Raw genomic sequence first — 13194 nt, 5'->3', positions numbered from 1 at the left:
ATAAAGGTAATCGATTAAGAAAAAAAACTAAGGGGCCGGCACTGTGGTCGAGTGGTTGCGTTCTCGCACTCCGCTTTGGCCGCCCCGGGTTTTGCCAGTTCGGATCCTGGGCGCAGACATGGCACCGCTCATCAGGCCATGGTGAGGCGGCATCCCACATGCCACAACTAGAAGGACCCACATCCAAAAATATACAACTATGTACTGGGGGGCTTTGGGGAGAAAAAGGAAAAAATAAATAAAAGTCTCTAAAAAAAAAAGAAAAAGAAAAAAAAAGAAATGTTAACTAACAAAAGTTAGCAAGAGTGAGAAATAGTGTAATAGTGTAAGAGAGCCAATTCCACATTTTTCTTAATGGAGAGACTGAGAGTGCTCAAAGCTCCTGGATAAAGAAAGAGGAGCATTAAGCACATGTTTAAGAGCTATAGAGGCAATCACTTAAAGAATAAAATGCATATACAGTGAAAAGTATTCACTTCTAAGAAATGAAACCTACGGACAGGTGGCAAAGGGTTTTTCACTTTCCATTTTAGATCATCCAGTTGTTTGAATTTTTATTTCCTAATGCATATATTATTTTTTAATACCAAAAATAATATGAATGAGGTACTAACATGAAAAGATCTTCAGGACATATTATTAAGTTTAAAAAAAAAAACAAGTACTCTAGTAATATACATTATAAAGTCTCATTTGTGTTTTTTTAAAGCAGCAGCAACATATATGTAAACATATTAACATAATTATATTTATGCTTACAAAGTAATGCTTACAAAAAGACCAGATAGGAGAGGCAGGTAAAACAGAATGTCCACATTTTATTCTATTATAGTTCCATATTATGTGAACCCTTTGCAACGAGAATGTATGTGTATTTATCTATTAATTGTTCAATTATGTTTTCCACATTTTTAAAGAAAAAAGATCCCATGACTATATAATTAGTGAAGAAGCAGAGTTCAGTGGAAGAAAGAGCAGCTTTGGTCTCAGAGAAACCTGGATTCAAACACAAGCTGCGCTATGTACGTCACCTTCAACAAGTTATTTTACCTCTCTAAGCCTCAATTTCCGTTCTTAAAAAGAGCTTTATTGAGATCTAATTCACATACCAAACAATGCACTCATTGAAAGTATACAATTCACTGTATCTTAGTATGTTCACAGGATTGTGCAACCGTCACCACAAACTAATTTTAGAGCATTTTCATACCCCTTGAGAAACCACATACCCATTCGCAGTCAATCCCCATCAATTTTCTTTTCTGGGAAAAAATGGAGATAGGACTACCTACCTGATAGGTTGTTATGAGAAACAAATAAAATATATTAAAGCCTGCAGCACAGTGCCTGGCCCTCAGTAGGCACCCATCACACACATTCCAAGTAAAGTTCAAGACATAAATGACGTGGAGATAAGCAAAAAGACTGGATATGACAGAAAGTGTACGACAGAGGCAAACCCTTTCAAGTACCCAGGAATACACTCACGTTCCTATCCTCAGGGCCTCCAGGAATCAGGCCCTCTCCCTAGTTTTACTGAATACAAAAAAATCAGGTATCAAACCAAAAGGCAGGAGTTTGAAAATGTCAGCATTCAGGATCATACTTTAGAGTGAAAGTTCCAGGAGGAGAGATGCCTTCTCAACCCTGAGAAAGTGAGCAGCAAGCAGCAGCCAGTGCAGCATTGCTGAGAAGGCAAGAAGAACACGGTAAGTTCATACTGGACAAGGAGTTGAGACTACACTGTCATGTTTCTACTTTTCAAAGTGAAAATAAACATGACAGGTGCTCATTTGGCTGTTCAAGCACTTTCCACTTAAATGGCAATTCCTCAAGCTTACCGACTGCAGCCTGAAGTTATAATTTATTACTGTTTCTCTATTATTCCCTTGCCTCGGCAGAAAGCAGAACACAGCACCTACACTTCAAGACCCATGAGAGGTAATAAAGTATAATTATTTAGAATTTATGATTAAGCCATAAATTATAGGTACTTTTTACTTCAGTTGGTCAGTCAAAGGTTGGGGGAGGAAGGGAAAGGGGTCAGAGGAAGAAATAACAAAAGCCTTTTCCTTTGAACAAAATGTCTAAATCAGGGCAGGATTGAGGGACACCTGGAGGATTTACAAAGATACCACAGTCTCCAAGTTAAGTCCCAGAGGAGCCCTAGGCCTACAGGCCTCTGTTCTTCCTGCTCACAGGGCTACAGACTCCGACCAGAGTGCTCACGTTGACTCCAAAAATAGAAGCCCCGCCGGTTTTCCGGTTACACCACATCAAAACGTTCACAGTGTTCTGGGCCTTGCTGCCCTAAGCCATAGGTATTTCAAAGAAGGTGAACCTAATCCATAAAAGGCTACTGGTCAGGCTTTCTAAGTAAACTCAGCCTCCACCAAGGTAAGACTGTGGCTTCCACAGAGCTCCGATTCAACAATGGCCAGATGCTGGATCTCCTCACCCTCAAGAATCAACTGGTGAGATTTCACTTCCTTGTCGTTCCTTTATGTGGCTATGGAAACATCTATCTGGAACAGGTAGGTGCAAAACTCAGGGCATGAAGCAGGATAAGAACGCAACAGTCAGCACTCTCCTGTGACCCACTTGCCTCACTGATTCTCCAATGTGCCATGGCCCAGGTCCCACTCGTCACTCTAAGTCCCCACATTCAAAGGGTAGTTTGCAAAGCACTTTCCCACACACTTTCTTACTCGGCCTCACAAGAACCCTGGGAGGCAGGTATCATCAGCACTGGCTCTGAGGTGGAGGAGGAGACTCAAAGAGGCGCTAACGGTGAGGGGCCAATAGCCAACGCAGTGAGTCTGGAACCCCGTTACCTCAAAGAAAACGGCCTTTGCATTATCCTACCCTAAACTGTTGGGAAGGCAAAGCAAAACCAGAGAGAAATACTGTGCATTCCAATTTATACTAGTTTTTTCTTTTTTTGCTGTGGAATTTTTACTTGATAACTGAAGCTTTAAAATGCCTGATTGTTATAGTAAACAACAGATATTTGAAATGAGATTTAGTTGGATTTAAGGAAACAGAAGTAAAGAGACCAGATAGAACAGAGTCCTGAAGAGTGACACGTAAAAAATAATAACAATAAGTGAAGGGAGGATAAAAGGAGGTTTGCCCCAAACGTTTACAGAGCACTCACCTTTGTCCTGAACCATCCCACCTCCACACCAGCTCCTGGTTAATGAACATAACTGGGTTGATGTCCCTTGAACTGTATAATCTGTTCCACAAAAAACAAACCCACGGTTTGTCTCCAAGCCACTTTTAAGTCCCTGACTCCCTGGTTACATTCAGTCTATGGAAAACATCTGTGGCAAAGTAAATCATCGTACTCTGAGAAAGACCAGAGTGTACTTTTTTTTTCCTCTAAGTGTGTTTTGAAGTCCTGGTTGCAAAATTAGTGAAAATTGTAAATCTGTTTGCAAATCTGGTCATGTCTAACTGTGAGATTAGGGCAAAGATTCCAATTTAAAGGTAAAACCGTGACAACCCCAGTTAAGCGTATCCTCAGGCACTGCCAGCAGGGCCTTCACTCACTTCCACAGGCAGAGGATTTATTGCAGGCACCCGACATGCGCCCCAGCAGACACCCCTGGAGTATTTACTTGAGACAGCAGGGTTCAGTCTGTACTTCCTCTGCAGACCAATATATTATTATAAATTGAGCTAAACTGTTTCCTTTTCATAAGTGCTACGAAGTTCAGATTTCAGATATCAGCACCGGGCTGCGGTCCCTCCACACGGCTCCTTATGGTATTCGGATTTTAAAAAGTAAAGAGAAGAGGTAGGATCAGACCATGGTTGCTTTTATTTTTGTTTTGTTTAAGAGGTGATGGAGGAAAATTCATTTTAGAAATTGAATATGACATCTTATTAAGAAAATATATTCTAAATGAAACTTCGGGTACATTGTGCTGTGCTTGACCCAGTTCAGCAGGGTAGCAGCTATTTCATCTATATCTGAAGGCAGGAGTTGGGAAATCAGAAAGAGATATTCGATCCTATAAAATAATAACACTCACTTCTTGTTTATCACCTACAATAGCTAAGGGACCCAATGTATATTTAAAAATGTATATTCATTATAAAATATAAGTCAAAAGGACAATGTAATTTTAAAATATTTTTATTAATCTATTTCTGAGGCAAAAAAAAAAATAACTTTAAAAAGAAGCGGAAAAGAAAGAATCAAACAGAACATTGTCGTCATCTTCTTTTCCTCCCTTCCTGAACAACTTCGTCCTAAAGCCATCAGGTGAGGCAGAGGGATGCGGGTGAGGGAGGGACAGGAGGGCACGGAAGCCCAGAGCAGGGTCAGTGCCCGAGTGGGGGAGGAGGGCATCCACGTGGGGAGGAGGATGGCCTGACACGGGTGTCAGAGCCTAAGTGGGATAAAATGCCAAGTTCCAACGCATGCTTCTTACCAGCTGTGCAACCACGGCTAAGCAGCTGCGGCAATCTAACCTTCAGTTGTTCTTTTGCAACATAGTTAACATCCACTTCCCAGGGTTATTGAGAAGATTAAAACAAGTCTTGACTTGTTGTCAGTCTCCCCAAAATGTGACTGTTATTCACACACTACTGTTATTCCAGACACATATATATGTATAGAAAAAAAGACAAAGTCCATAACTAGGTGGTACATTAAAAAATGAAATAATAATCATTTGAGGTAACTCAAATGATGTTGAAGGATGGGGCGAAGATTTCAGAACAGAAACTCAGCCTGAGGCAAGCAGGGGAGGGGCAGGGGGAGAAGACTTGAACCCTCAAACACTGCCATGTGGAGACTTCAGTGTACTGGGACCAAGTCCAAACGGTCCCTTTTGGGGTGGGAAAAGCATTGTATATGAAACGTGCAACCCATTCTGGTCCCTGCTCTGCCTCATACTAAGTGGCTTCAGGCAAATTACTTAGGAAAAGAACATTCTCTGCCCCGTCTCCACACAAGGTTGTTTGGAGACTGAATGAGATTGCTTAAGTGAAACTGATTTATAAACTGTAAAGCAACACGCAAATGGAAGGCAAGAGATTTAGGGCTTATTTAGATTAGCGTTCAACAAATACAGGAGTCACTCCACCAGAAGAAGTTAAGAGGTAAAGGGACACAGCATTAAGTACCATCGAATCACCCAGGAGAAAGTAACGCCTGCATAATGACCTTTCAATCTCTCCTACATCACGGAGAAAGGCTCAGATTGGTACCACTATGTAGTTAACACCTCTCTAACAGTCACTAAACAAAGACGGAACTGGACGCAGACTCAGGCTCCTCAGCAAACAAAAGGAGCAGGCACCTAACACCGCTTTCCGTTCTCTCTGTATTTATGAAACTCTTCTAATCATGCCAAGTGATACTGGTTTTCCATTTTAGACAGTGATATAAAATCTCCTAAAATAAATTCATTTTAGTCAAAGAAAAAAGTGAGTTTATTCAGAGAGAAATATCACATAAGTAATAGTACAACAGCACATGGATATGAGAAGAACCTTGAAGCTGATGTGCGAATGACTGAAATTGGGAAAACACTTCATGAGATAACGGCCTAAAGAGCTATTCAAAACTTTGAATTCCTGGAAGGCAAGGACCAAGTTTTATCCATCTCCAACGTCCTCCAGAACCTTCCGCAGCACGTGGAACACGGTGGGCCCTCTACAAATACTCAGTTAATCGGGAAATCATTCTCGTCATAAACGCTGGGTTTAAGCCATGGTGCTTCCTGGCTCTAAAACCAACAGCAGCAGATTCCCCCAGGAGGTAAGAGTGGGATGAACTTAAAATTAAATAACTCTGAATAATCAAGAGCCAGAGCCAAGGAGAGAACAAACACTGAGAAGCTTTTGAGTAAAAAAGATACTGTTTGCACACTGTACATTGAAAAACAAGTAGAAAGACCATAAACAAAACAAAAAACTGACAGCAAAGAAGCAAACAAAGCTCCACAAACCCCCCAGCTTTGGCTAGCCTAAGCACAGCTGAAATATTGCTTCCTGAAGAACCAAATGACAAGTGGAGAGAAAGCCTCGGTGTTAGGCCAGCTGCTCTTGAAAAGAAATTAAATGCAAAACTAGAAAAAATGTTCTCACTGAGAACTTATATAGACAGGGAAATATATTAAAAATTTCACACTGATAAGTTGATTTAGATGATTTAGTAGCTCTGATGAAGAATCCTGAAAACTGTTTAGCACACTTTGGGGAACTCCATGAACACAGAGAATGAAAAGAAAAGTAACTTTTAAAAATTAGCAGTATCTCCATGAAAAAATCTACTTACGTACACATACAAGTTTCATTATCACTATAAAATACTTGAAAAGTTTATTTCAAAAGACATATTCAAAATATACACCCAATAATCTAACACTTAAGACACTAGAGCATCATTATAGTTCTAATCCTCCTAATTACCCAGCATAAAATAGCAGTCTCCTTGGTGAAGGGGTATTGCCAAACCAGGCGTCTCTATGTCCCACGAGATCTTAAAACCAACATGCCAGATATCAGGATCTCTGCCTTCGAGTTGAGGATCATCCTCACTTTCCTCTTCAGGGCCTGTCAAAAGAGAAGAAAGTGATCAGAAAGGAAATATTTCATCTAAAGTTCTGGGTGTTATAATAGTTACGTTAGGAGTAATTGAAGTTTTAATAAAATATGGATGCTATGAACTATATCCTCCTTTATGTCATATTTTTAAAAAAAAATTCTTTAGACTATTTTTAACACATCATTTATTTTTTAATTTAAAAAAATCTTAAAATGGTTAGGAAATTATCACAGATACCAAGAAAAATAAAAGAAGATTATTTTGTTCAATTCCATGCAAATAGATTAGAAAATCTGGATTAAATGCATAGATTTTTAGGAAGATATTAATTATCAAAATTGACCCCGGAAGACTTAGAAAAGCTTAAATAAGCCACAGAAGGTCTAGAGGAAGTTGTCAGAGAACTAACTCTCTCTGAGGAAAACAGGGGCCCACAGAGTTTCAAAGGAGAATTTTACCAAATTAAGGAGTGGTAATTTCAATATACTTTAAATTGTCTAAGAGCATAGAAAAAGAAGTTCCCAAATTCTTTTCACAAAGATAGAGCAATATGTATCTAAATCCAAAAAGAACACACACACACACACAAATATCACATCTGAAAATCAACGCAAAACTTCTAAATATAAGGAAATAGAACCCAAATCCAGCAGCATATTAAAAGAATAACATCCCATAACCAAGTAAAACTTATTCCAGGAACACAAGCATAGTTCAATGTATAAAACCTTAATACTTAAAATTCATCAAATTCAGAGACCAAAACAAAACAAAACAAAAATCCAGAGTCACCTGAAATACACAAAAGTATTCAATAAAATACAGGCTTTCATGATAAAAACCTCAATAAAACAGGAACAGGTGGCCAGTTCCTTACCATGATAAAATACTCACCTATCTCAACCCCAAAGCCCGCATCATATTTTAATAGGGAAACATTAGAAACATTGCCAAAGTTAAGCATTAGCAAATAATGTTCCTTATCATGACAATGACTCATCATTATTCTGGAAGAAATGGCCGACACAATGGTGCCTTCTGGAGTTGCGTAACAGAGGAGTCCTCATTAGACAAAAGAAGAGGTAAAAGATTTTTTAATAGGAAAAAATATTTTTTTGCAAATGATATGATTATTTATCTGCAAATCAATCAGGAAAAATATTTCCCAAGCAAGAGGCCAGTTAAGAAAATGCTAGCTATAAAAGTATGCATGTAAAAATATCTAGTAAGATTCTTACATTTGCACTGTCTACATGAGGAAAAACTTTAAAATATTATTGAAGGAGACAAAAGAAGATTTAAACAAATGTAAAGACATATTATGTTCTTGGGAGATAAGACCGAACATCATGGAAATGTCAGTTCTCCCTAAACTCATCTACAAGTCTGACATAAACACAATAAAAATACCAACAGGATTGATTTTTAGGTGAGTGGGGTTGGTAACCGGACACGATGATTCTGTAACTCACATGGAAATATAAAGAAGGAAGCATAGCCAGGCAATTTTTTTTTAACATATAAAGAGCTCCTACACATCAATAAGATAAAGATCAAGATCAATAATTTAAAGATAAAGATCAATAATTAAAAAGAAAAACTGGAGCCAGCCCCACGTCCTAGTGGTTAAGTTCAGTGCGCTCTGCTTTGATGGCCTGGGTTTGGTTCCCAGGTGCAGACCTACGCCACTCATTGGCAGCTATGCTGTGGTGGCGACCCACATACAAAATAGAGGAAGACTGGCACAGATGTTAGCTCAGGGTAATTCTTCCTTGAGCAAAAAGAGGAAGACTGGCAACACATGTTAGCTCAGGGCAAATCCTCCTCAGGAAAAAAAAAAAAAAGAAAAATGGGCAAAAGTTATGAAGACAGAACACATAAAAGGAAATAAAATGAGTTCGTAAACATATAAAAAGATGTTCAAACTCATTCAGGTGAGAGAAATGCAAATTAAAGCCACAATAGATATTTTTCACCTATCAGATCAGAAAAGATCAAACACTGATAAAATATGGTGTTAGTTAAGAGTGTAACAAAATGGCACACACATGCTCTGTGTAGAGGACAATTTGGCAAAGCATATCAACACCACAAATGCATAAACCCTTTGAACTTATACAAATTCCACAATTCCACTCTTAGGAATGTATACTAAAATTTCAACTTGCAGAGATTGCCAAATGACTTTTGAGCAAGGATATTTATTGTAGAACTGCTTATAAGAGCAAAAGATCAGAAATAACCTAAACAACTATCAATAAGTTTCTGGTTAAATAAATTATGAAATGTCCCAGCAATAAAATACCAGGTAGTGACTAAAAGTAATATGCCTATGCACTGATACAGAACCATCTGATGTATTATACACACACACATACATTTTTCATTGAGGAAACATTGGTTTATAACGTATAAATTTCAGGTGCCCATCATTCTATTTTGATTTCTGTGTAGACTACATGTTCACCCCCAAAGTCTAATTACCATCTCTCACTGTACACGTGCCCCCTTTTACCCGTCACCCTTCCCCTACCCCGTTTCCCTCAACCATCCATCTGACATACGTTTAAGAGAAAGAAACGAATAGGCTATAATTTGTGTAAAAAATATAAGCACATGCACACACTTATGTGTGTATATGTACGTATGATATTTCTGGAAGGATACTCAAGACTTATTTTTCTGGGAGGAGAACCACGTGGCTGAGATACAGTGGTGGGAGAGAGACAGAAAGGAAGCGGAAAGCACACGCTATGATTTGCCTACATGACCAGTCTCACAGGAATGGCCCTACATAAAAACTTGCCAAAGTTCATGTAAGAAATATTTATTGAGCACTTACTACACACTAGGCACTGACCCAGGCACTTGGGATCCATCGGTGAATGAAACAAAGACCCCCTCCCCTAGTGGAGCCTTCCTTCCAGTGGAACTGCAAATGTTCCTCACTGATGACTAGCAGGGGGACATTTTGAATTCCACGAGACTTTAATCCACTAGACTCTGGTCTTCAAGGGCAGGGTCCGTTTTTCTTTTTCACCCGTATTTAGAGCCCTGGTAACTGGCACACAGAAGGCATTCAATGATCACTCGCACTAAACTGCTTGCTTAAAAACAAAATGTTCTTTCAGTTCACACCATTCACAGTCCTTACCGCGCTAGATGGCAGGAAAAGAAAATGTTAATTCATGCAATCAGCTGGACAATAAGGCATGTTTTACTTAGGCTCTTATCGTGTACATGTCACATACACAATCCAAAAGTGCATGCATCCCAGATGGCACACACTCATACACAGATCCCTACAGCCTGAACATCTTACTCTACAGGAACTGTGCACAAGGGTCAACAGCAGTAAAAAAGAAAAAAAAAAAAAAGGAAAAAAGGAACTCCCCTTTATAACCATTCATTCACATTACATTCCACAGGTGTGATGGGAAAAACCAGACCAGAAATCCAAATTCATGGTCTCTTCAAGGAAGCAGTGCTGTTGAATGACCTTCAAGGGCACATCCAACTTTGGGTAATCTTCAATTCCTTAAGTTTGAATCTAAAATCTGATAATGCCGTATGAACAGAATCTTACCTTTTTTCATATTTCTTATTTCTGATACATGTTTTCTCAAGTACTCTTCTTTTAAGAGGAACTTTTAGCTAGGTTTCTTTAAAAATAAAGTCCTATAGTAAAAAGTTCACAGCCATTTTCTAGGTTAATCTCAAAAACATTTTAAAGAGAATCCTCTGGAACAACAAATACCTTACATAGCAGTGGATACTACTAATTCATTGGTTGTGGCTTTTTTGAGCCTCAGTGGAGAATTCTGCAATTTTCTCCAGGCTCTGCAGGAAAGAGTGGTATGATCAAGCACTGACGTCTGTCGTAGGCACTAGAAGGGTTAGTTAGCAGCAGCAGAACCAGATATTTGCTGTCCATGTCCAATGACATTCTCCAGCCAGTTCTTATTTATACATAATACACAGTTACAGCTGAAAACAGCAGAATTTGCAAAACTAGATCCCATGAATCAGAAAGGAGCTCACAAATGTGTACAGCTAGACCTGCACTGTATGTCCTTGAGAAATCTAAATTAGTTGCCAGCTGATCAACGTACTTTGCATAAAAATACAAATTTCTAGCTACTCTTGAACTACAAGATCTGGTATCACTGAGCCAGTCACAAGTGGCTATATGTAAGAAGCAGCTGCCCCTTTAGACAAGGCTCTCTGCAAGTGGCAGTCCCCAGTCAGCCAGTTCCCTCATCTGCGGGACCTGCCTGGCCCCTACAGGCATTGAAGTCTGTGAACCTTGCTCTAGCCCACAGGCAATCAGGCCCCACACCTGCTTTTACTCATGAAGTTTAACTGGCACACGGTCATGCCCACTCATTTACATACTGGCCCTGGCTGCTCTCACACTTTACAGTATGGCTGAGTCGCTGAGACACAGATCACAAGGCCCTCAAAGCCAGAAATATCTATTATTTGGCGCTTTACAGAAAATGTCTGCCAACCCTTGCTTTTGAGTTTTGATATACGTGATCTGATAGAGACGTCTACTGCACATATTAGTGAGGAAGCCGAGGCTGCATAAAATAATAATGACGTAATGGGACTAATACCTAATAACGTAATGTGATGAACAAGGTCATACAATGTAACAAAGTAATTAACGCTAAATTATTTGATATCCAGATCAACCTAGCAAAAGAATATTGATATCATATTGAAATCATATGTTTGTATTTGTGATGTCCCAAGACTTCAGGCTGCTTCATTCTAGGGGGCCCTAATGACAACAGGTGTAGCAAGCAGCACAAGAAGAAAGAATTGAACTATTTTAAGAAGATTTTTCATATGTCCCTCTCTGGTCAAATCAACTATAACTTGACTTTAAAAAGAAATTATTTAAACTATAAAGACAACGGTTTTCAGGCGGTTTTAATGCCACTGCATCTGGCTACTCTAGTAAGTGGTAATCTTCAAAGGCCAACAGGCTGGTTGGCTACTTTCCTCTCTAACTTTCATCCTAGCACTCTTCTCAATATGGCACCAATAAAGTCCTGAACGACAAACAGAGACAGTAATTGCAATCAGTGTTTCCTGATGTCTCCCATAAATCCCGCACCTCTGAAATGTGCTCATTAAAACAAGGTTTTGTTGAAGGTTTGTTTCCTCCTTGGGCTGGGTAGGGAGGCGGGAAGATGTATGTCTGATAAACTTTTTACTGCATAAGTATAGTGTTGCTCACTTTCTCAATAAAATCAACTTGTAATTATCTAGAACAACTGCAACTGATTACTCTTGCCCATATCATTTTGGAAACAAGCAGAGGCAATAGGCTCCTACTTGCCTGTAAACCTCAGTAACAATGAAAGGATTTTAAGCCTCTCAGTGAGTTGGGTGCAATCCCGGCTCCCGCTAACCAAAGTGTTAAAGAAGGAAAAGCTGTGACAGAATACAAAAGAATACTAAGTTTAAATGTCAAGTTTAAAATGTCCAAAACTTCCCCCCAAAATTAACCAATTTGGGTTTTTATGCTAACTAGTTTTTGAGAAAAAATTAATTCCATTTAATAGAAGATAAATGCCATCAAATATTTTGTTTACATTATTAAAGCTGTATGCAACCACTGTTACATAGGAAACAAAGCTAGAAGCCTGAGCATGAAGAAAGAGATGACAGTTCTAATCAAATAAAATGTATCGCTTGAAACTCTGTACCATATTTAATAACACATACCATTAATACTATGTCAATAATTTTCCTGATATGTAAGTATATATTCATCGTCACCACATACTAAAAAATAGCCCTGTTTCCTAGTCTCTATTCCCTAGCCAAGGGCCAAGATTTCTAAGACTCTGGCCCTGGCAATTATTTTCTCTGTTTCCGTAACCCCACACCTAGAGGGGCTAAAGTAGCAGGTCCCTTCCCATCCATGTCACGGATCCTGAGGCAGGAGAAACTCAGAAGTTGCAGACAGTCAGCTGGTATATGAAGCCCACTGATACTTTCTCTTTCCAGCACTGATCTATGATATTCCAGTGTCTGGGACAGGAAATCTGTTGTCAAAAATGGAAAGAGACAGAAGGTGAAAGGGGAGGGCTTGAAGTTGGGAAGACACACTCGAGGAGGGAAATGGCATGGTGGGTGTATAAGAACATAATTGATTCTGTGTTGCAAGAGTATGACATCAATGACACGTATTTGCAAGAGAGGCTAGAGAGGTGGGCAGAGGCCAGGACATGCAGGGTCTTGTGAAGCCTGGTAAGGAACCTAGACTTATACTGAGGGTAATGACAGACACTATAGACTTCTTCATTGGTCAGATCTGTTTTTCAGAACCATCCCTCTGGAAGGCAGACTATGAGCAGACTTCGTATAATTTTTCTGGACAGGTTTCCAAAGTAACGGCAAATGGAATAAGCCAGAGAACACTGTGGAAACATTCCTGAAGGACTATATCCCTAGGAAAGAAAGCTTAGCCAAGCAGAAGCCTCCCTGGAAGAGGTCTACAATTTAGGAATGCTTTCCTTGATGGGCTGTGAGGAACAAGGAGTCAAGCCTGCTGTTGACACGCAGCATGCTCCTTCTCAGCCACTGACGAATGAATGGTCTGAAGAAATGGA

General features: G+C 39.4%; 1 protein-coding gene across 13 annotated transcripts in view; it reads right to left on the bottom strand.

Moving 5' to 3' along the window:
* FTO (FTO alpha-ketoglutarate dependent dioxygenase) overlaps positions 1-13194 on the bottom strand; it is a 352377-nt gene that overhangs the window by 223826 nt on the left and 115357 nt on the right. For all 13 annotated transcript variants that reach the window (XM_014827772.3, XM_070500588.1, XM_070500585.1 and 10 more), the window contains one exon: positions 6430-6573. In XM_014827772.3, the coding sequence (XP_014683258.1) occupies positions 6430-6573 (144 nt within the window). The remainder of the gene's footprint in view (positions 1-6429; positions 6574-13194) is intronic.

This window comes from Equus asinus, chromosome 28, assembly GCF_041296235.1.
Source record: "Equus asinus isolate D_3611 breed Donkey chromosome 28, EquAss-T2T_v2, whole genome shotgun sequence".
In the NCBI taxonomy this organism is placed as follows: Eukaryota; Metazoa; Chordata; class Mammalia; order Perissodactyla; family Equidae; genus Equus; species Equus asinus.
Note: the sequence above shows the minus strand (reverse complement) of the source record. Positions and strands in the feature narration are given on the sequence as shown.